At 34.4% G+C, this 24,991-nt stretch overlaps 1 protein-coding gene across 1 annotated transcript in view; it reads right to left on the bottom strand.

Annotated features, from left to right (window-relative positions):
* Positions 1-24,991, bottom strand: part of FAT4 (FAT atypical cadherin 4) — a 203,205-nt gene that overhangs the window by 81,893 nt on the left and 96,321 nt on the right. Inside the window, exons 2-6 of the mRNA XM_010590538.3 lie at positions 24,671-24,802; positions 16,835-17,096; positions 15,152-15,502; positions 8,541-9,463; positions 7,653-7,827 (exon numbers count right to left, since the gene is read on the bottom strand). Of these exons, the coding sequence (XP_010588840.2) occupies positions 7,653-7,827; positions 8,541-9,463; positions 15,152-15,502; positions 16,835-17,096; positions 24,671-24,802 (1,843 nt within the window). The remainder of the gene's footprint in view (positions 1-7,652; positions 7,828-8,540; positions 9,464-15,151; positions 15,503-16,834; positions 17,097-24,670; positions 24,803-24,991) is intronic.

The following is a 24,991-nucleotide window of genomic DNA, read 5'->3' on the forward strand; positions in this document are numbered from 1 at the left end:
TGAAAATTACATATCCTCAAGTATTTAAAATAAATATATCTCAGTTTTTTCATGATCTGGAGAATTCACTGAGAAAGAGTTTGACAGTTAACTTCTTTAAAAATGACCCTGGGGGTGCTGACTGGTAGAGGACTTGGTTTAGTGTGATTTGAATTCTCCCTGTGGATGGAATTTTTAATTCTTATGGAATCCAGATTATCTGGGACTAAAGAGGCTGAGATGATCTACACTAAACTCTCGTCCTGAGGTAATCTTTGAACCTTAAACTTTGATCCGAAATAGGTCTCCTGAAAGCCATCTTTAAGTCAAACAGTAGTTTGGTAAAGAATGTTTGCCTTGGCCATTGTGTCCTTTTAAAGCATCATCTGTGTGCAATCAGTTTCAATAACAGCAATTCCAAAGGTCAGACTAGAAGTTATGTTTTAAGGTCAACCAGTAATAATTTGAAATGTTCTTCAAAAAACTGCTGTATGGAACCCTACATGTCTAAAAGTTATTCTTTAAAGACGATTCTGGCCCTTGTTCCAGGGCAATAAATACTCAGTGATAATCTGGGGCATAAAAATTCATGAAGGATCTTTCTTCTTTGGAACATTTTTGACTCTCTAGTCAGAAATGTTGCTCTAATTTAAAAATCATATATTAAATACACTTCAATCAATTTTATTATTGGCTTAATTTTTTTTTATTTTAACATGCCCAAGGATCCAGAATATACCTGGCTCATAAGAAATGTTCAATGAAAGAATAAACAAATGAATGATTGGGATTGCAAAAGGTAAAAGAGAAGTCAACAACTATTAAAAAATACATAGAAAATATATCAATAAATTTCTTTTTATATTCTTTAATTTGTGTAATTTTATTTTATAAAATTTATTACATACCATTAACATTCATAATTGCTCTATCCATATTATTAAAATGAAATAATTTCCACTTTTGGTAAAGAAAGGCCAAATTTCTTTGTGAACTGATAAAAATTTTTGTGGCTAAAGTAAGATATCTGTACATAAGGGTCACTGCAAAATATGTTTAAACTCTATTGAATATGTAAATGTTCATTTCTGCTGGAAAAAAAAAAAACTTTGCACTATTTGGTGGTCAGCTATCTTAAATTCTGGACCAAATTTTTAAAACATCAAAAGAACAACATCATAGTTTACAGCAACAGCTAATCCATATGAGCAAATCAGGATTACTGTTCAGAAATATTCACTTACTCATGTTCCTTGCTTTGAATCCACTGTGGGTGACTTTCTTTTTTTGTTTCTTCCTGACTCTTGCTTTTGTGCTCAGTTATACAACTTGCTTTGGTCAGAGAAATGTTAGTAGGTATGATGCAATTAAAAGCTTTAAATGTGATTTCCCTGTTGGCCATGCTGTCTTGCATCCTGTATTATTGCCATGGAAAAAGTATCCCCTGGGTAGCTGCTGCCTTCGTAGCCTGACCCCAAAATAAATAGTCATGGAACAGATATGTCTGACCCACAACCACAAGCACCGCCTAGTCTGATCTGCTGCTTAACACAGCTCCTGCCAGTTGACCAGCCGGGATCAGCCTAGCCCAACTCCAAGTCAACCTAGAGAGACATAAGCAAGAATAAATGGTTTCTCTTTCAAGCTTTTGAGTTTGGAGTACTGTTTCTTTGCTCTTTGTTTTATTTTGTTTTTAAATTCACCAATAGCTGACTGACAAACCATATTGTACAAAGGTGCTTCATTTATATTTTAAAGGGTTACCATTAGCAAGAATCAATATTTAAATGTAGCAACCTAAAAAGTGGAAACTTATCTGAAGCAGAATGTATGTATTGTTATAATACCATATTTTGTGTTTTATAACAAACATTGAAATTCCTTACTTGCCAAGGACATGCAAAAAAACAGGAAGGCAGAGGTAAGAAGGATAAAATCACATAAATCTAAAGATTAGACAGACCGTAATCAGTAATATTCCCATGAACAGAAAATTAATTCAGTGCTTGGCACCGAGTAAGTCCTAAAGATATTTGCAGTAACAATGACATTATGCTTATGGGAATCACATTTTTCATAAAGTGCTTAACCATACCAAACCCATTGCTGTCAAGTGGATTCCGGCTCATAGTGACCCTATTGTTGTTGTTAGGTGCTGTCCAGTTGGTTCCAACTCACAGCGACCCTATTACCACAGAACAAAACACTGCCTGGTCCCGCATCATGCTCACAATTATTATTATGCTTGAGCCCATTGTTGCAGCCACTTTGTCAATCCATCTCATTGAGGGTCTTCCTTTTTTCCATTGACCCTGTACTTTACCAAGCATGTTGTCCTTCTCCAGGGACTGATCCTTCCTGACAACATGTCCAAAGTATGTAAGACACAGTCTAGCCATCCTTGATTCTAAGGAGCATTCTGGTTGTACTTCTTCCAAGACAGATTTGTTTGTTCTTTTGGTAGTTCATAGCATATTCAATATTCTTCGTCAGCACCACAATTTGAAGGGATCTATTCTTCTTCGGTCTTCCTCATTCATTGTCCAGCTTTCACATGCATATGATGCAATTGAAAATACCATGGCTTGGATCAGGCGTACCTTAGTCTTCAAGGTGACATCTTTGCTTTTCAATACTTTAAAGAGGTCCTTTGCAGCAGATTCGCCCAATGCAATGTGTCTTTTGGTTTCTTGACTGCTGCTTCCATGGGTATTGACTGTGGTTCCAAGTGAAATGAAATACTTGGCAACTTCAATTTTTCTCCATTACTGTATATATAGATGATGCATTTATCTATATTTTTATTTATTGCATGTTAATTCTTATTCTAATTTTTAAGCTATTGGGATAAAGAAGAATTACAGACCCTCAAATTTTTGCCAAAACCCAACAATTTTCCCATGCATAACCCAGAAATTTACTAGATATACAAATGATAAAAGAATGATAATAAGTTAAACATAATAGTCAACACAGTTTTCAATCATTTTGTCTTTATGGTTCACATTTTAAAAAGAATAGATTTCTAGCTGTGTCATAAGACTAAGTAACAACATACCATAAAAAACGAACCCATTGACGTCGAGTCAATGGCTACTGATGGCAACCCTATAGGACAGGGTAGAACTGCCCCATAGAGTTTCCAAGGAGTGCCTGGTGGATTCAAACTGCCAACCTCCTGGTTAGCAGACATAACTCTTAACCACTACACCATGAGGGCTTCCAAATATCAACGCAGAAGAGATAAATAAATAAATAAAATAGAAAAAATAAAAAATACATAACAAAGGCAGAAAATCTACATTTTCAAATAATATTCAGACAAAATATCTTGAATTGAGCTGTAGTCTGTTTACTAATTTAATCCTACAGGAAAGAAATGATGTAGAATTTTACCAGCTCCATTTTTTTTTTTTTTTTTTAGTAATGTAACAGCCCCACACACATGTGGTACACTTGGACTGTAGCTCATTTTAAACAGCAGACAGGAGTAGTTAGAGTTTCCAGATGTGCTACTCTATTGCCATGCAGTCAATAAATAAAAACTTGATAAGAGCTGGAATGTTAATATTTTCTCCAAAAAATATTCAAGGATTTAGAGATTTGCAATGATAAAAAACTGCCACTTCAATTCCTGTGGCTAGAGTTGACTCATCTTGGTGCTGACATCAAGTAAAAGTTCACAAAGGACAAAGGAAAAGTAATTTATGACCTAAAGGATAAAACTGTCAGGCATTTTTCTTGTTTAGAAAACTTTGATATTTCCCTGGTTCTTAGAAAGCCACAAATTTGAAAATAACATGGCATCTAGGATCTAAAAGCTTCCATATTTTTTCTGAATTTTTTTTGTGTCATCTGCCAATCTGACTTTTAAACCAACAGTGAGTATGTATTTTAAGTCTTACATCAGAGGTCTCACGCCTAGAAAACAGGGTTAGCCTGCAGATGCTGAAATCTGATATCTAAAATTCTCACATTCTCCAAGCAAAGTGGCCGTTCATGTACCAAAAGTATGCAAGAGAATTGAACACAGAATTGGAATCACATGTAAGTTTTAGTGACTTTAAGATCACCTCGTCCAAGTTCTGATTGCTTTCTACATCACGTGTAGTTAATGATCTTCGCACATCTATCTAATTGAATACGTCTATGTCAGGGATCTCAGAAATATCAGTCCATTTCATAGCAAACGGAAATAATAACTCTTACAAAAAGCTACACTGTGGGGCAAAATTTAATGAATTCTTTAATCTCCAGGACAGCCAAGATATTGTGACCTGAGCCACGGGTGTCACCGAAACTCCGTGAGGATACATCCTGCTCCTTGTCAGTACCACAGATCAATGTTTAGCAGAATCTTCGCACATGATCTTCACAGTCTTCATTTAATGGCAACAGTCCTTCATACACACTAGAGTTATACTTCTATTATTTGTCCATATATTAAGAATTCTAAGTCCCTGATTTTCCTCAAGACCACGGCGTGGGGAACTCATTCAGTTTGGTTGCCCTGGACCCAGGACTTGCTTCTTGAGCAGACTTCAGACTTAGACCAATGCATTGATTGAACGGCTTCTTTGTGAATATTCCTCCTAACTTCCTGACTCACCCATATCTACCAGAAGGAAATAATTTCACTGTATCATTTCAAGATTTTTCTTTCCCCAACCCCCCGCCCTTAATAAATATTCTTTTTGACAGAGAACCAATGCTAAAACTGGTGGCTACATTTGCTGGCTTGCCAACAAAATTCTTCTTAACCATAATTTGACTGAACTTTAGTTTTTAAAATCTATGGTCTTTTAGATGGTTAAATACTTGTTATGCAATACATTCTTTGGAAGAATTTAAAAAGAAATATCTGATACACAAAAGAAATTCCTAATATAACAATCTATAAATGAGACTCAACATGAACTACAATTTTTTAAATGATTTTTTAAAAATATAATACATACTGTTTCAACAAGAATACTTACAAAGTGAAAGAAAAATTACAATAATTTCTAATGATTATAAAATGTTTGAAGTGCATGAATCACTATTATTATTAAAATTATTCTATACACTGCACAACAACCATGGGGTTTAGTAGCCTAACACATATTGAATCAATTAATCCTTATAAAAAAAAAAAACTACTTTGAAATTATTCTTATCTTCTTTTACTGAGGAAGATACTGAGGTTTAAGTTCCCTGAAACAGATAGAAAATGATGACAGAGACAGTACTCAAATTGAGATCAGTTCAAATTCAAAACTTTTATTATTATATTATACGAATTCTTGGATATGCTTTGTAAATGAAATAACTTTGAAAATGAATATTTTTCGTAGTTTACCTAAACACTTAAAACCAAAATGCAACCTGAACTCTGAAGTTAGATGCTCCAGACTCTGGATCTCTATTCTGCTACTTCTTTGTTGTATTAAAAAAAAAAAAACAAATCAAGCCCATTGCCATCAAGTTGATTCTGACTCACAGCACAACACTGATGACCTCCATAATGAAACATGTTCCAGAATAACTTGGTTTGAGTGGTTACCATACTCCATTCTGTCCTGCATCATTCAGGATTATACAGTTTGCATATAATGTAACATGGTCATTCACACATATTAAAAAATATGCCGGGGACGTTGTTTTCTTTCATAAAAGAATAGACTCAGATATCTCCAAAGGAAAAGACAAATTAAAAATATAGGGAACTTCAATTAATAATCAGTGACACTATCATTTAAAACCATTTAAACAATATTTAAATACATAAATTTATTTTAACTCATAGTATCAAAATCTACTCCTACTTGAGTAATGGTGCCATAAGAAATATACTGTATACTCTAAAATTGATTATGTATAACCAAAATATTAATATACGACTCAAAAACATTTCAACAGTTTTAAAGAAAGCCCATTTGAAAGCTCAGAAATGTTCTTCTGTATAAGTAATTACACATCTACATTGAGATTAACATACATATATATGTATATCCATGTATATATAAGTATATACACATAGCCAAAACCAAACCCATTGCCATCGAATCAGTTCTGCATCACAGTGACCCTACCGGCTATGTGTATATACTTATATATACATGGATATACATATATATGTGTGTTAATCTCAATGTAGATGTGTAATTACTGCTCTAGCAGAACTACCCCATATGGTTTTCAAGGCTATAAGTTTTTACAAAAGCTGACCACCACATCTTTCTCCCAAGGAGTGGCTGGTGGGTTCAGACCACCTGCTTTTCGGTTAGCAGCTGAGCACTTAGCCACTGAGCCACCAGGTGCCATTGAGTCGGTTCTGACTCATAGTGACCCTATGCACAACAGAATGAAACATACAAATATATATGTTAATTTTATATATTTATATATAATTCAAAACCAAACCATGAAACCTCTTGTTATTGAGCCTATTCCAACTCATAGCAACAGAGTAGAACTGCCCCATAGCCTATCCAAGCATATAATCTTTATGGAAGCTGACTGCCGCCACATCTATCTCATGCAGAGCAGTTGGTAGGTTCGAATCGCCAACCATTAGCTTAGCAGCGCTTAACCACTGTGCCATCAGGGCTCCTGTGTGTGTGTGTGTGTGTGTATATATATGTGTGTGTGTGTGTGTGTGTGTGTGTGTGTAGCCCTAGTGGCACAGTGGTTAAGAACTTGGCTGCTAACGAAAAGGTCAGCAGTTTGAATCCCCAATCATTTGATGTTCCAACAAACCTGCTTTGGCTTAAATAATTTCAACAAATATTTTTAACTATGCCATTATGTCAATATTATTAAATTTTTTAATACTTAAAAACTGAGTTGTGACATTTATTTTTATACATAAATGTTACAAAAGAACAATGTCCTATAATTCATAAAATCTTTATGAAAATCAGTGAGTCATTTATTCATTCATACATTTTTCAGAAAGCACTTAAGCAACACTTACTGTAATCAAGACAAAAATTCCTTAATAAATTTTTAATTCTTTCAAGTTGCAGCCAGAATTATTCAGTGTTTACGAATAGTCAATATATACAAAATAAAATAGTGGTAAATGATAATATTAGCTGATTTCAATAAATGTTATTCTATGCTACTTTCTGTGTAATTTTATGCACTAGCTCTTTCCAACCAACACTGAAAGGTAATGTATTCCGCTTTTCATTATTTCCATGGTAGTTCAGTACACAGCTTACTTAATGAAAACCTTGGGCCTCACTGATTTTTTTTTAGGAGTTCTGTGGGGCTTCATTAAATGGCTTGTCTAGGTAGTTGTAATTTTGGAGAATCTAGAGGATTTATCTTCATGACCAGTTAGAAACATTCTGGGTGTTTTCAAAGATCAAGTGCTTTAAAGGCCTCCCGGCTCAGGTGATAGAGTATTATGTCTCACCCAGTAGCACACAGGCAGTCTACAGGGCAAAAGCTCACTCTGTGTTTCAGGAATAGAGCTTTGCCTGTGATAGGTTTAAATCCTTACCATTAACACAGAAATTTCATTAAGTGATAGACATATTATAAATTACATAGATATACTCAAGAGAGTTCCACGCATTAGCAAATTTCAAAAAATGTTTAATTTAATAGTAGACAAAAATATTTTCCCTTATTCATATTACAAAGAAACTATTCATAACTGAACAAGTTTATAACTGATTTACCTGAATCTGTAGCTGTGACTGTCAAGACAAAATGCTCCTTCGTTTCCCGGTCCAGACTCTGTGTTACTCTAAGTTCTCCACTGGCTGAGAGGGTAAAAGCATTGTCTTCATTACCACCGAATAGAACATACGAGATTTGGCTGTTAGAACCTTGATCATCATCTCTTGCCAACACCTACAGGAGACAATAACACATACAACGGATGTGGATAAAACTAACATAATGCAAATCATGACGTAAAATACAACCCTTAAAAAATACTGAGGCAAAGCTATTTGTACTAAGATTGAAAGATTTCAAAGACATATTTTTAAGTTTTCAGGTAAAGGAAAAATGGTGCAGAATAGCATGTTCTGCACAAGTGTGTTTGTGTAAAAATATGCATAAAGTATTTGCATAGAATTTTTAGAAGGCTTTACAAAAATTTTAACAGCAGTTCCGTTGAGGTCATGAAATTTGTAAAGAGGGAAGGAAGAATGATGTTTGTGGCTAATTTTTCAAATTTCTATTTCTTATTATGTGCAGTTATTAATCTTACAACAAAAATCTTCATGTGGAAATTGATGAAATATTATGTTTGTTGTATATATATTGCTCTAATAAAAAATAAAACAGAACAAATGCATAAATATGTGCACTAATAAACACAGGCCTGATTGAAAATACAGTATTTTAATCTACAAGGAAATCATTAGATTCTTGGGTATAATCTGCATAAACTTTCTCTTTTCAAGACTTTCTACAGCTGAAATTGAGCAGTTATGGATGAGGATGAGGATGAGGATGAGGATGAGGATGGAGAAAGCGTGAACATGGGGAGAGAAGGGTGCTTTTCAAGTAGATGAATTTTAGTGAAAACAAGATTTGTTTTACTTCAATATACTGACCTGAAGAATTGTACTAGGCAGTGTTCCTAAATTCTCAGGAACATTTACAGAATATGGAGAAAGTTCAAATACTGGAACAAAATCATTAATATCCAGTAGAACAATGCTGACAGTGGAGGTATCAGTTCTTGGGGTACTGCCCCGATCTGTTGCCTGAACAGTTAAGAAGTAAGTAGGAGTCTTCTCTCTATCCAAAGGCTTAGCCACAGTGATGGTGCCTGTGACAGAGTCGATCCGAAATTCCTGATTTACATTCCCACCAACAATGCCATAGCGAACCTGTCCATTTGTACCTTCATCGCCGTCTGCTGCATATACTTGTATTATATCTGTCCCAGTAAGAGTGTTTTCGTTAATCTCCACTTTATACAAAGCCTGTGCAAAGATGGGGTTGTTGTCATTGATGTCAAGTACCATAACTACAACTTCTGTAGACGAGGAGAGAGATGGTTGACCTTTGTCCGTAGCCACCACCATTAGGGTATAATTAGAAACCTCTTCTCTATCCAGTTCTCCAGTGAGCCTCACTTCACCATCAATGGTCCCAATACTAAACTTGTTTCCCAAAGGGTTCAGCAGGGTGTACTCAATATAGCTGTTTGGACCACTGTCTGGATCAGTTGCTTGAGCTTTGAAAACAACAGTATCAATTGGAGTGTTTTCCGGAATGTATGTCAATTTCGGGGAAAGGAATGTTGGTGGGTTATCATTTACATCCAACAAAATAATGGAGACTTGAGCTGTGCTTGTGTATCTGGAGGCTGGAAGTTGTGGCAGGTCATGCACTTGAACAACCAGGTTGTAGAAGGACTGACTTTCCCGATCCAAAGCTTTTAGGACTTTCAGTACACCATTCTGGTCAACTGTAAACTGCCCAAGGCTATCACCAGAAGCAATGCTATAAGCCAATTGGGAGTTGATACCTGAAATTGAAGCGAAAACTTTAATTTTCTAAAATGTTTGCTGATTGCAGTCTAGATTGTAACAAACATCCTGGCATGTAATTCTGCCTGTTTCATATATGACGGCCCAAACACACATTATGGATGATGTAGCTACACTTTTTTGTTGTTGTTTGTTTGTTTAGTAAATAATACTTACACACATCTCTTTTCTTGGTAACTTTTGATCTGAAAATATGTTTACAATCTGGTGAACCAATGATCCATTTTCTGGTTGCTATTTATTATGGTGTGGAAACGTTAAATCACAAAACTAAAGAGGAGAAAAATATTCCAAAGGGCGGATATTTTTCTATCCATTTCCTTGTTTCTATCACATAATTCCTGAGGGTCCAACACTAAATAGGCCACACTCTATACCATTAGTCAAACATTTATAACTCCAGTAATTTATTGAGCCTGACACCAATTTTCTTAGAAGGGTAATAAAATTTTCTGATGTAGGGCATTAGTCATGGATGCTTTAAGTCTACTTTTACATTTCTTGTCAGAACTAATAAATACTTTTTAATTCCTATTAAGCATCTGGCCAAGGAATGGCCTTTGAGAAAAGATTTCTCTCTCAGATTTTATTATACATAAAACACTATATATGTATATGTACATAGATCCACACATATATATATAGTTATATAACATATACTTACATTTCATATATAAAACATTATGTATGTATAATGCATTCGGGTTTTTTGTCTCAAGGCAAACTTATTGGTAAAGTTAGAAATAAAATGCTCCAAATATAAATGCTCATGGTATTATTAGGTTTTATTTTAATATTATATTTTATCTTATTTTTCCCTAGGAATCTGTGTAACGTTTTAATTTTTAACAATTAAACTTAAGTCATTCTTTCAAAAAATGATCGTAGTCTCTTACAGATGATATAGAGAATGAGTCAACGTATTGTGTGAGCAACTAATTTAAACGTGAATAGTCAACAATCAGTGAAAATAGATCTGATTCACTGACCTAGAATCGTACTTTCCTCACTGCCCATAATGCCATGTGCATTTTTATATTTTATTCTAAGGATGTTGGGGCCGCTATAGGATATTATGCTAAAAAGGATACCATTCATCTACATAATCATTCCTTAGTAAATATTTTTTATATCTGGAAATAGTAAAATTGTATTAAGTAACCTGAATTGCTCCCAAAATTTTCAAATCTTGAGTTCCTGAATTCCACCCACCAGGTATGATGCCCACTTTTTGCAGAATTTGATTATACATTTTCTCTTTTTTTCCCCTCAAAAAATACTCATTCTCAGAATTTTGTGAATACATGAATTAGATTTGCTTTCTCTTGAAGTTCATTAAGTTCTCAAAAGTTGTGGATTTTACCTTTACAGTCTATTTAAGACTATTCATAAGTGAACAAAGAAGAAGTTGTAAATTCAGAATAATTACGGTTTGAGAATTAGGTAGAATGTGGATAAATAAAGCTAATGGAGGGCACAGGTCAGCTCACCAGGAGGAGAGAAAATAACTTTAAGATCTGGCTAAAAGAAGGTCAACAGCCCACTTCAGCACCTTGTCTTAAAATCCCTCAAGCTTGATGGGATAAAAAGTTCCATCAAGGGGTGCAAATAAAATGATACATACATATATCTTAAATAAAATTACTTTCTAAAGAAAGTTTTTGGATTTTAATGGCAAAGTCTATCAGTAAATATTGAATTTATATTCTTTTGAGGCCCATAAGGCCCAAATTTAGACATGATTATTATTGAGAAGAAAAGTTATGAAAACATCTGAATAAAAGTAAAGCCAAAATGCCAATGAGCAGAGATATAATATTTGGTTCTGTGAAAGTACATAAAATCTTTAATGCCTTAGCTCAAGAGACACTAGAAATATTGAAAAAAAAATGGCACATGGCCATCAAATGATGGTGTAGCCTTTTTCCATAAATCAGCTGGAGTGTGGGCAATTAAACCAGGGACCTGAACACTCTTAGTCTACCCTGTATGCTACTTCCTTGAGTCAACAATTAAATAGCAGAGGCAAAAAGAGAACATGATACCAAGATTTTATAGCCTTGCTCTAAAGAGCAGAACAGCCTCTTTTTAAAAGAAAAAAAGGTTGGTGAGATGTGTAGGTGGGGAGGTAATAAATATTTCACTTTACCTAAAATTATGGAAAAAGAGAAATTTTATTTTTAGCTGCAAAGCTATAATGACAAATATGTTAGGTAATCACATTAAAAATGAACTAAAGATATATATCATTATCTTTGAGAGAATAAGCATAAAAATACAGCATTTTTTTTTTTTTTTTGTATAAAGTTCTACAATATCATCTAAGAAACAGCTCTCATCTCAGGAATTGAAAGCTAATTGCTACAATTATGGACCATGGAAGCAATTTACATTTACTAAACTGTAAAGCAAAGGGCTTTTCATTCATGACAAGACTCATGAGTGACTGTGTGTGTGTGTGCCCTCCATCTAGAGAAGAGATGTTGACATATTGAAACTCAAAATTCTCCCTGAACATTTGTATTACCCTGAAAAATATGCAGCTCAGACTTACTTTCTTCCTCTGCTCTTGCATAAAATGGCCAAATCGGGAAACAGTAAATGTGTTATTTTTAAATTCTATAGTTTAGCCGTAAGTGTCAGAACTTGAATTTAGGGTTATAACCTATCCGATCTTTAAACTTAAAACAGTTCATATTTCTAACCATTTCTGCCCAATGTTCTGAAAATGACCTAGTCACAAGATTCTTCCTGGCACTTTTATGTGTGCATTCTTTCCTATTTCAGTCTTGTGAATAATTTAGTTCCAGGATATATAGCACATAAAATATGTATAATACTATGTATAGTTCTATATTATAAAAAGGACACATCTATTCCTGATCCATAAATATCGTGTGATGATTTCTACAAAGAACTAGTACGTGTCAACTACTCACACAGCTAGAACACAAGGAAGTGTTTCTCAAAGCATTTATCTTTTTGAAACCATTACAAGAAGTCATCAGATCATTGGCATAAGAGACCCACATATACATATGGGTAAATATACTCAGCACTAATTTCATTGCTTTATTATAAAAACATTCTTACATGACTCCCAATATTTTGAAGAATATATTAAATTTATTCCTAGAATATAATAATTATCAAAGTCAGAATATTTCCATGATGGTCAAGTTCTTTATATTTAGCATCAATATTTAACTGTATGCCTGGGAGCTTTGAGATTAATACCTCCAATATTTCCTTGCGAAAACAGTGAAAATTTTGCTTTGTTTGTACAAAATGATCGTGTTACCTGACCTCTTAAAGGTTAAACACTGAGATAGAGATAACAGAAAATGTTAAATTTATTTTCATATAAAATTTCTTTACTTAAGAAGATGACAATATTACCTTATTAGAAACATTTAATCAAAGACTAAGATTAATTTGTTAATTTAAAAAATGTCTAAAAAATACTGTTTGAGAACTATTTAGTGTAACTGTGTTAGCAATTTTTAACAAACAAGGTTACCGTTGTACATTCTTATCATTATCCTTGAAATTCAGAAAGAATAGGAACTGTGTCCTATATTTTAGGTCAAGGTACAGGAAATTACACTGATAAAAGTATTCAGAACAAAAACAATGGTAAAATGTAGTCTGAAACTCGCCCAACACAATTAAAGGAAAAAAAAAATCCATGAAGAATTATTTGAGTCAATAGTTAACATGTATCTGTGCCCATGAACATGTAGTATTCCAGCAGGTTTTTCACAAGGAAGGTTTATTTTCTTTTTAACTAGTGCTCCTACATTTTAAGTTATGAGGCTAAGTAAAATTTATTCTAAAGCAGCACACAAATCCATGAAACAACAGTCTGCCCGCAACACATAATTAATAAGTAACAAAGAAATAACCTGGAAACTTCACTACAGCATAGTTAGGCACACTCATGGTGACAACTGAAGAATATAGGAATGATATTGAAAACAGTCATATCCCAGGAGCACCAAAAACCAAACCAAACTCACTGCCATTGAGTCTATTCCAACTCACAGCGACCCTCTGGGACAGAGTAGAACTGCCCCATAATTTCCAAGGAGTGCCCGACGGATTTGAATTGCCAGCCTTTTAGTTAGCAGCCGTAGCACTTAACCACTACGCCACCAGGGTTTCCCATCCCAGGAGTAGCTAAACTAATTAAAGGTTAGATAACAGAGAAGTCAACTTCCCAAATAGAGATTAATATCAATTGTGTATAAAAGTTTAATGTTAGCCAATCCTCAGAGCTGGGCTATTGGGAGATTGCAAGCAATAGAGGGTACAATGATCTTAGGCCAGGACTTGGTACAAATTAAACACTAAACAAATGTGGGTTGTTATTATTTTTAATCCTTGGAAATTGAGGCCTGACAATCTATTTCCAAAAGGTCATAGCCCTAAAAACCCTGTGTAGCAGTTATACTCCACACACATGAGGTCAGAACCAATAATAACATTATTATTGATATCACTGATACTAGTAGTAGTGCTAGTATTGAAACCATATACATATATGGTGTTTGAATAAAAGGGGAAAACTTCAACCTTCACTTACTCAATACATTCTAAAGAAAAGCATTTCCAGTTTTGTGAATTGAGCCTGTATAAAATGCTGTGCATTTAATCTCTCATACCTTTCTGTTATTTCTAGACACTTCAGAAAGGAAACTAAATATAGACAGAATGGAATTCTGAGATTACATAAATCATCCAAATCAGTAAGAACCAGGAAATTCTAATTTAGCTTTGACAGGCCTCTGTCAGAAGGCATATCCTCAGGCAAGAGACCTATTTCCTCTTCTAAGTACTGTCCTGGTGTTTTCTTCACTGATAGGACATGTAGCTGCATCCAACGGAAGGCAAGACAAGGTACTAATTTCCAAACAATTCAGTTAAAGAATGATAAGCTCGGCAATGTTATAGCCAATACTATGTTACCTGATTTACAAAATAGATGTACATAGGTGTGTATTGATAAAATAGGTCTTAGAAGAAAGACCAGGGCAATCAGATTGTAAAGGAAATTTGGTAAATGCTTCTACAATAAATACAAACCAAACAGGTAAAGTACAAATTTAATGCAAAATCTCCAACTTGATTGTATATCATGAGTTAAAGGGATCAAAAATGTCCTTTGACTCAAACCATGAAATTGTACTAAAATATTATTAGCAATTTTCAGCCAGAAATATAAAATTTAGTTATGCATCCTATTTTTCTTTAAGGTTTTAGTCTTTCTTTTCATTTCAAATTTTATTCTTTTTTAGTTAAAATACATATGTAAATGCAAATATTTTATTTACTAGGAAAAAAAAAAGCTACTAAAAAGCTGTTGTATGGCCTCTACATTACTAAACTGCAATACTGCGACAAAATTAGGGGGAAAAAGAAAGGTAAAGCTTATAGAGTTTATAAAAAGGCAACAATGCATACTGTGTAACTGTTCTAAATAACTTCATTGGTAAAGTACTTAATTTTTTTTCCAGTGCTCGGTAGTTTTAATTATAAATCTATTCCTCAATTTTGGACATATATTCACAAAATGCAATTTCGTGACAACTGAACACAGTAAAAACATATAAATCTGACGACATTTCTAACGAAGTTTTTTTTAGTAAGCGAAATAAAGTACATACCATCATCTGCATCAGTAACATTAAACACAAGAACTGTAGAGCCTAGAGGTAGAGTCTCCATTAGTGATGTGCTATATGAATTCAGGCTGAATATCGGTGGGTTGTCATTTACATCGAGTACATTGAAATAAACCCTGATGGTAGTAAATTGTCCCCCACCATCTTCAGCTCGAACAGTGAGGATATAATATTGTTGTGCTTCATAATCTAATACTCGAGTCAAATTGAAGACTCCAGTAACTGGATTCAGGAAAAATATGCCATCTTCATCATCTTCATTTACGATATATGTAATTTCTCCATTCACACCAGAGTCATCATCTGTAGCTAAAATAGCCGCTACCAAAGAACCTATCGAAAAGAATCAATTAATAGTTTAAAATTAATGGAACAAGGGATATTACTGAGAGACCATAAACAAAGGTACCAAGAAGTCTTATTTATACAGAAAAATATTTTAAGTAGAGAATTATCTTTATATGTGCACATATTGTAAAGGTAACATCTTGCAGTGTTCTTTATTCACACTTACAATAACATTCCCAAGTATTAATAAAGCATGTGCCATGTTAGCTATCTAGCGGATCTCACGTTGCTGTGTAAATGGACTGTTCCATGGAACAGACCAACTTAATTCTACTTCTGACATTGGTTTTCTACATGGCGTTAGGAATTCATCACCTTATTGATGAATTCAGTGAGCATATATTGGATTCCGTTGCTAGTCCTAAGCACTGGGGATTCCGAGTAATAAGATACACTTATGCCCTGGGGATACCACTCTTCACGATACAGGTCTTGTGGTCATTGCTTTAATTAAGGCAAGAAATTAATGCTACAGGGATTTCATGAGGGACTTAAACAACCCTTCTTGAGGGGGGAATGGAAAACTGCAGTAAGACGTAGTCCTCTATAAATGTTCAGTGTTTTCTGCCAAATGGAGTTTCTCAAACAGATGCCTTATTAGGCAAACTCATTCCAAATGTAATTGAGAATCGAATTTCAATTTTAAGTAAGAATTTCCAATAATGAGAATGTAGACACCAGAAACATGGACATTGAATGCTCATACTCAACAATCACAACATATATTGAAAAAGGCAAGATTATAATTCAGAATTCAGTGTCTACTAACATTTATTGAGCAACTGCAAATCCCCTAGCCCCATGTTAGAAAAATCACATGTATTTTGTAAATTAACCTTTACCTTTTTTCTAATAGGAAATGTCGTTTCCATTTTACAGAAGGAAATGAATCTAAGAGAAAGGAATTAACTTGCGCTGGGTCATATGCTAGCAAATGTGTATTCAAGTGTTTCACAGATTTCCATGTATTTTTCTTTGTTCTTTCTAAACACTGTAACATAATTATATATTTTTAAAGTGGGAAATAGTACGACAAATGTGGTTGGCAGAAAAATTACCAACCCGTGTCACAAATACTTTCCAAAACAGAAATACCTGAGATTAGTTATCAGACAAGTGGCTAACCTTGTCTGCTCGCAAAAGGCTGGTGATTTGCTGGGGAAATTTACTAAAGATGATTAATTAAAAGATTCAAAATTCAGTGTATATATTTTCATAACTAGTAGCATATAGTAAAAACAAGTCACTGGTTAAGGCCAGCCAAAACAGATCCCATAAGTATAGGCAGGTGATCACATAAGGGCAAAATAGACTTACCAGGGGTTGTGTCTTCTGGGATGTCAAAAGAGTACACAGGTCTGGAGAACTTGGGTGTGTGGTCATTCACATCACTGATGGTGATATTAATCCTCATGTCTGAGGATTGAAGACCATCATCTGCACGAACCAGTAGTGAATATTTGGAACGGCGTTCCCTGTCCAATCTTTTGGTTGCTATCAGATCTCCAGATTCAGGGTCAATACGGAAACTATCATCAGCTCCACTGATGATAGCGTATGTGACAAGAGCATTTGCACCCTAAGAAAAAGAGACCAGGCATCTGAATTGATGGAGTTAGAACGTTGAAAGCGTCACTCAAGTTTTCTAGTGAATATGTATTTGACAAAGTGAGGCTTTTGGGCTCTGATTTCCTGGGATACTCTAAAATTTAAAAAGGCAATGGAACAATGTAGTATCACATAATATTTTGCCACTCATCCAATTAAAAAGCAAAATAAATCTCAGCCTTCAGTATTTTATATATATACATATACATATTCTCAAAACCTAAGCATGAAAAAGAATAACTTTGTCATTGGGTAATATACAAATTGTACTACTACTATGATTAACGACAACAACAAGGAATTTTACTAAAGTCTTGCTCTGTGCTATGCACTGTAACAGTGCTATGTGTATATTATCTCATTTCAGTTTGCAACAATTCTGTGAGGTACTGTTCCACAAAAGCAGATACTGGGTTCAGAGATGCTAACTAATTTACAAGTGGTCACACTGCAAGCATTAGCGGGTTTCAAGCCAAAGTCTACCTGACCCTGAGCTCATGTTCCTTCTGGTACAACATGAAAAAGTAACATGCTGACAAGGAAAGTGATGAATGAACAAGGCTTGAAAGAAACACTATAAAAATTGAAAAGGGAGAGGGATTATTTTGACTTGATTTATTTAGGGAAGATATAATGAAAAGCATGAGGAGAACTGAGTTTTGTAGAAAATAAAATTTTTAAGAAGCAAAGACTAAGGAAAACTGTTTAAGCCTAAGCAACAGTGCAGGGAAAAGAACAACCACGTGCTTGGCTAACTCACTGTTGAGTGGTCAGGAGAGAGGGTTTCTACAGAAGTTAAGTTAAGCTTATATGTTAGACAATATCGTATTTTTATGTAAATAACACACTTCTATGTTTGTTTGCCAACTGTGCCTTCCCCTGTGAGGTATTTTCATAAGCACCACTAGGCTAATTTTTTTTCACATGTTGGTGTAAAGAAAATGGCATAGCACACTTACAAAAATACCTCGGAGGAGGGAGGGTACATTTGCAAAGAAACGTAGAAGGTATGTGTTATTCATGTAAAAATACGGTACATATATACAAATCACGGGCCTTTTTCTTAATTGGAAGCAATGTTTTAAGGCTGTTAATATTGCAGAATGGACTAGAATGGGAACAGGCAAGGCAAGAGACAGTAAATAGACTTTCCCTGGCCCCATAGAGACTGGGACTTGTTTTCCTCAAGGCATGACTTTATAACAAGCCAAATTCTCTGAGGGCCCCAGGTATCTGTTCTATAAAATGTAAGTAGAGATGACTTACTGTGCTCTCCCAAAATTTCGAGCTGTGAACCTCACAACTTTGAGCAATGAAATAGGAAGTTGGCAGTGGAAATGGAAAGGTTGGGAAAAGTACAAAAAAAGAAAAGGACTCAAACTTATTGCCGTTAGTTTGTTTCTGACTGGTGGCAACTCCACATATTCAGAGTAGAAAGGAACTCCATGAGCTTTTTAACACTGTGACCTTTCAGAAGCAGGTCACCAGGCCTTTCTCCCAAGGCACCTCAAGGTGAGTTTGAACTACAAACTTTTCAGTTAGTAGTCGAGTGTGTAACTATTCGCCCTACCCAGGACTTGGGTGGAGAAAGCACATATATTTGAAGGAAAATAATAAAGAAATAAAATTTCACATTATTTTGACTGGGAAGTTAGGAGAATACTGATACAGAAGACATTTCTGGGAAAATTATAAAGTGAGATTTTATGTATGGTATTTTAAATGCATGAAAGCTAGCGATTTGAGTAATGGTCATTGGTAAACAGAGATTTGGTAATGGGGTTTAAAATAATTTCTGAAAGTCATCGTATGTAGGTGACAGTCGAAGCCACAAGAGTTGTTAACGATTTAAATTAGAATATAGAGGGAAAGAAGCCCCAGAATAAAGGCTCAGTGTTCATGTTTAAGGAGCCCTGGTGGCACAGTGGTTAAGAGCTTGGCTGCTAACCAAAAGGTTTGCAGTTTGAATCCACCAGATGCTCCTTTGTTTTTCCTCCATCAATCCCTGCCTCTGCTCCGTCTTCCTACTTTTTAAACACAGATGAGAAAAACCAAACTCGTTGCTGCGGAGTCGATGCCGACTCATAGGGACTCTATAGGATAGAGTAGAACTGCCCCATGGGACTCCACAGCAGCGGTTTTGGTTTTTTCATCTGTGTTTAAAAAGTAGGAAGACGGAGCAGAGGCAAGGATTGACAGAGGAAAAGCGAAGAGGAACTCAGGAGGGGAGTCAAAAGAGCAGCCTGACACAGAGGTTAAAGGGAGGATTTCAACAACGGGTGAGTTTTAGCACAGTCAAAAATAAAGACATTAAGGACAATTAAAATTAAGGAACATGATTTGATGACAGGGGATGTTAAAAGTCAATTTTCAAATCTATTATAAATGTATCTATATAATGTTGAAACTTTATGCAATTTTATTCAGGTGTTTCTTAATTATATACATTATAGTTGAAATAGCGAGTTAAAATACCCTGTGGTGGCTGAGATATAATGCTTTAGAAATACACTTCTGCGTTGAATCTCTACTTCACCACTTACTAGTTGTGCGGCATTAGGTCACATGCTTAAACTCTTTGAGCCTACATTTCCTTATCTGTACAATGGAGATGAAAATATTACCCACTGCTTGGGATTGTTGTGAAGATTAAATGAGTTGATAAATGTAAAGAACTTAGAGCAATCCTTGACAAATAGTTAATGCTAGATGTTATTTTCATTATTTTTCTCTTATTAGCAAAATATGATGGGTAAAATGTATTTGGTGATTGATATTTCTGCAAATGAGTAATTTAACCTAAAAACACTACTTAAGTTGCTATATATCCCAGGGAATAAATGTTTTTTTTAATTTCCTATTATATATAATTATTGATTATTGACACTGAGAAGTACTGTTGCAATTAGTAACTTCAGAAATTACTTTTTTGATTTAAATATACTTAATTAAAACAATTATATTTTTTTTACCATGATTACCAAAAAACAGAAAAACCAAATCCGTTGCCATCAAGTTGAGTCCAACTCATAGTGATCCCATAGGACAGAATAGAACTGTTCCATAGGGTTTCTAAGGAGTGGCTGGTGGAGTCGAACATGCTGACCTTTTTGGTTAGCAGTTGAGCTCTTAACCATTGTGCTAAAATATGCAGACGAAAACTCTCAGAAACAATATTAAGAAGAACATAAGTTTAGGGGAGGGTAATAATAGAAGAATGACATGCTGGAAGACTAGAGCGTCTACAGTTTCCATACATCTTTTCCATCATCAGTTTCATACGTCTTTTCCTTCATGGTCGAACTCATAGGGGGATGACTTCTAACAGTCTGAGACAAAAATACTCACTCTTTCAAAGTATGTCTTTAGTGGCATTTGCTATCTTTTTGTACTGCATTCCCCAGCCAATGTTAAAATTCTGTAAAGCAAATACCTCAAATAAAAACCAAACCCATTGCCTACGAGTCGATTCCAACTCATAGTGACCCTAAAAGAGAGGGTAGAGCTGCCCCATAGGGTTTTCAAGGAGCACCTGGTAGATTGGAATTGCCAACCTTTTGGTTAGCAGCCATAGTTCTTAACCACTACACCACCAGGGTTTCCCAGATACCTCTAAGCGCATTTTAATTTAGTAATGGAACAGCTGAGTTTAACACACTACTCCACATTTATCTTGTATATTCAGGTGTACCTGGAGTATATAAAGTAATTTTATGGTTTAACAAAAACATTCAATAAAAATTTTAGACTTGTAATCTGACCACATTCTGTATTATTTGTCTTATTTCACTAGGAATTCCACTGTTCTCATAATGTGGTCCAGGTACGAAAGCAGCTACGTTCAACTTTGACCTATTAAAATAGGAAATCCTTGAAAATTAGGGGAAAGCAATGAAGCAAAAATCTATTTAAAGTTATTATACAAATTGTTTGATATTTAAATGTTTTCTGTCTTAGAGTGACTAAAATAATTATCAAAATTCTTAAACTTGTGATAGTTCTTCTGAGCCAAACAAAGGCATCAGACTGTGTTGACGAAGCAATATTTTTTTGTATTCAAAATCAGCTGATCTGGTGAGTTAATAATGCTAGTGAACGCCTGCAAATGTCTGGCCAAGAGTAATGATTTCATTAGGTCTTTTGAAAGTTTTCTTTATTTATTTAATATCCAAAATATGCAGAATCAGCAAGACCACGAGAAACAAGTATTGTGTTTCGGCTGCAGCGCAGTGGAAATAATGCTGGTTAAAAATATTCTACTCTCCTGAGGAACCATGGAGACAAAAACACGTGGAAGGAATTCTAAAAGTAAATAGCTATAAATTGCAAATACATTTTCCACCCTTAAGTAACATTTTCAAAAACAAGTATGGTACCATGAAACAAAGTTTGAGTATCCTGGCACATTACAAGCTTAATAATTTTGTTTATGAAAGGGAACAAGAGACTGACAGGGTCACATGTTTCTGAAAGACGTGTATCTTGATCCAACACATGTTTCAAATGATATTTAAATTAAGTTCAACACGTACATGGCTGCCGTTCTAAAACTGATTACTTTACCCATGCTTTTATTCTCCAGAGCCCTGCTAGACTTTCTCCAACATACTAACACTTTTTTTATTCTCCAGTGCCCTGCTAGACTTTCTCCAACATACTAACACTTGTATATTAGATTTAGTAATTAAGAAGTATAAAAATAATAAAGAATATCTCTACACATAATTTGCTGATGACCTACATAATCCTAGTGTTTTCTAGTGTTTTAAAGAAACCTACCCGTCTGTTAAAATGAATCTATTGGATAGTTGTATGACATCTGAATGCTACCCACAATGTAAAAGAAATCCCTTGCATTTCGAGTTCCACTCAAACTGGATGAAGAAATACAACAGAGCCATTTTGTTAAGAGAGTTGGTAGTATCTTTTTTCCAAACTCAACCAAGAGGTTACATTCCGAAATTAGAGTAGGAAATGGAACAAAGGTTTATCTAAAATTAGTAATACTAAAGTTAAGCCACTCAAAAAAAAAAAAGGAAGCAGCCAAAAATTCTGAATGCCATTAGAAGCCTGGGTATCCATTCCCTTTGGCTAGGAATTGAAATAGTCAGCAGTTACTAAAATGTTTAGAGAAAAGGTATTCAAGAAGGAAAAATGTCCTAGAGCACTTTTTTTCTTTTTTTACAAATATGTTCCCCTTTCCTTTAAAGCTGTCGGTGTACTACATACTCCCTTCCTGCCCATCCAACCATTCACATAGATTCAATATGAGATAATTACATAGTATGCAATGATCTCTATGTCTCAAAATAAAATGTTTATTACTTTGTTTATCTAAAACCAGTGTTTGTACAAGCACCTAGAGACAGAGGGAATTTACTGCCCTACTCAAATCACATCATAAATATAAACATATCTCAAAGGGTGAATCTGAAACAATGCAAGTGGGTACACAATGCACACCCAAATATACACGCTCACACACATGGAAAAGTCAGATGCAGATAAATATGTGTGCAGGCAGCATTGCATTTATATAGACACTTATTTATCATCTTGAAAGGAAAAAAAATAGGGAGGGAAATAAAATCACAACAGGATCAAAAGAACAGTATTAAAAGGGTCGAATGTTGATGTCTCTTTCAAATAATTGGTTTTTAATAGGATCGCTATGACTCAGAATCAACTTGATGGCAATGGGTTTGCTTTATTTTTGACAGAAGTAAGATGATTAAAAAACAAAATTTCCAAATATAATTTTATTGGTGATTCATTAAGTCCTATATTGAGTAATCCCATTCTAATCATAATGTTCCACAGAGTTCTAATAAACAACCTATTAGAAAATATAGATGATAATATGATTATTGCTTCATTTTTAGAATAAATTGCATGAAATAAATGAATTTTCTCTGCTCTAGTCCTACAGAGGGTATAGCTTTTGAGGGTATAGCTAATGAATCAGCCCTTGTAATTATAATTGTCTGGGTTAATTTACTTATTATGTCAATAACATGAGCTATTTCTTTTCTATTTCCAAATGACAGTCAATTGAATGTTATGAATTGAAATATCCAATATATATTATCAATGCCAAGCTTTAAGGAGTGAAGTATTTACTAAATCATAGCTGATGAGATCTCATATCAATAAATAAAAGAAATAGTCATATAAATTTTAATGACAGCTGCAATGTGGAATAAGTGTGAACTTTTCCCCACCCAAAATTTAGTCATGTGTAAAAAAAAAAAAAATTATAAAATACAAAATCTTTTCTAATAGTAAAACTACAATGATCTAAATGTGTACCATTTTATCATTTCTTTTTACTAGTTGGACTTCAGCAAAATTTATAAATTATTAAATTGTTACCTTTTTCTCTTGGGTGTTAAAATTAAGCCATTGTTTACTTAGAGTTGTTTACCTTTTTAAAGTTATAAAAATTAAATTTATGAGAAGCTTAATCATAGGTCAAAAATTAAGTTTTCAGATATTCGTGGAGTTTTGATGAGGGTGAAGGAATTAAACTCTCTCGTCTTGGCCTTGGCTTATGGGAAAGGGGGAAGAGGACACTGGTGCCTGGAAAGGTCAATCCTCTTTCTGCAACTCCCGAGCATTAATTAAACCCTCCACCCTGCAAGAAGGTGAAAACAAGCTGTGAATTTGTTTCATGGGAAAAAAAGTGAATTATAAATCATATAAGTTTCTATGTCTTTTGGAGCATCATGCTTACATAGCTAAACTTAAACTATAAATACAGACGATAGTAATTAAAACCGTGCCCCCAATATTTCACATTAACCAGTAGGCACAAAATTTCTGTCCTTTAAAGGAATTGAAAACCATTAGCTTGCCTAGGTAATATCCTTAAATATAACCTTAAATATAAAATACAACCAAAAAAAAACAAACAAACCCATTGCTGTCGAGTCAATTCCAACTCACAGCAATCCTATAGGACAGAGCAGAACTGCCCATAGAGTTTCCAAGGGGCGCCTGGTGGATTCAAACTGCTGACCTTTTGGTTAGCAGCCATAGCTCTTAACCACTATGACACCAGGGTTTTCTATTATAGAATTATTTATTTTGTTTTATATACACACACACACACAAAATTAAACACAAAGTTATAAGACAACTTAAAGATTTTGTAGTATTAAATGGGTTGTTTTTTCAATTACAAGTAAAATAAAAATCAATCCTTAGCTTCTATGAAGATAGCATACTGGAAACATAATGGCATAAAAAAAAATGGATGTAGCTGCAGATATTTTTATTGAGAAAATAAAATAATATGGCCAAGAAATCTGAATCTAACCAACAATGAACTGAGCTGTGAATTACTCGATCAAAGGAAAATTATCTCTTTGATTGCCTCCATCTTAGCATACTAATATCACATTTCAAGAATTAATACTCTTTGGAAAGAAGCACATAGCACTTAACCTTAATTACTGGGCAATAAAGTATGTCAACACACACTCAAAATGTGATAAATCACTGTACTATAAAAGTTCTAAAATTCAGAGACAGGCTCTGAGCTACCTCATCAGCATCCAGGGCGGTCAGTTGCATAATCTTAGAGCCATCTCCAATGTTCTCCTCCACAGTGAGATCGAGCATGTCCGTTGGAAATACTGGTGGATTGTCATTGATATCCTGAAGTGTTATTTCCACCTACAAGGAGACAAAAAAAAAAAAAGGCATTTATGACCCACAAATCTATGAGATACCAATTAAAATGTATAATGTATACCATGAGTTGACTCACCTATGCCTATCAAAATGAATCAGTCTTCGCATATAACATCCAAAAAAAGAGAAATAGCTGTGAAATCTTTAAGGACAGCATAAAATCTAAGCAGA

This window comes from Loxodonta africana, chromosome 5 (genome assembly GCF_030014295.1).
Source record: "Loxodonta africana isolate mLoxAfr1 chromosome 5, mLoxAfr1.hap2, whole genome shotgun sequence".
Classification (NCBI taxonomy): domain Eukaryota; kingdom Metazoa; phylum Chordata; class Mammalia; order Proboscidea; family Elephantidae; genus Loxodonta; species Loxodonta africana.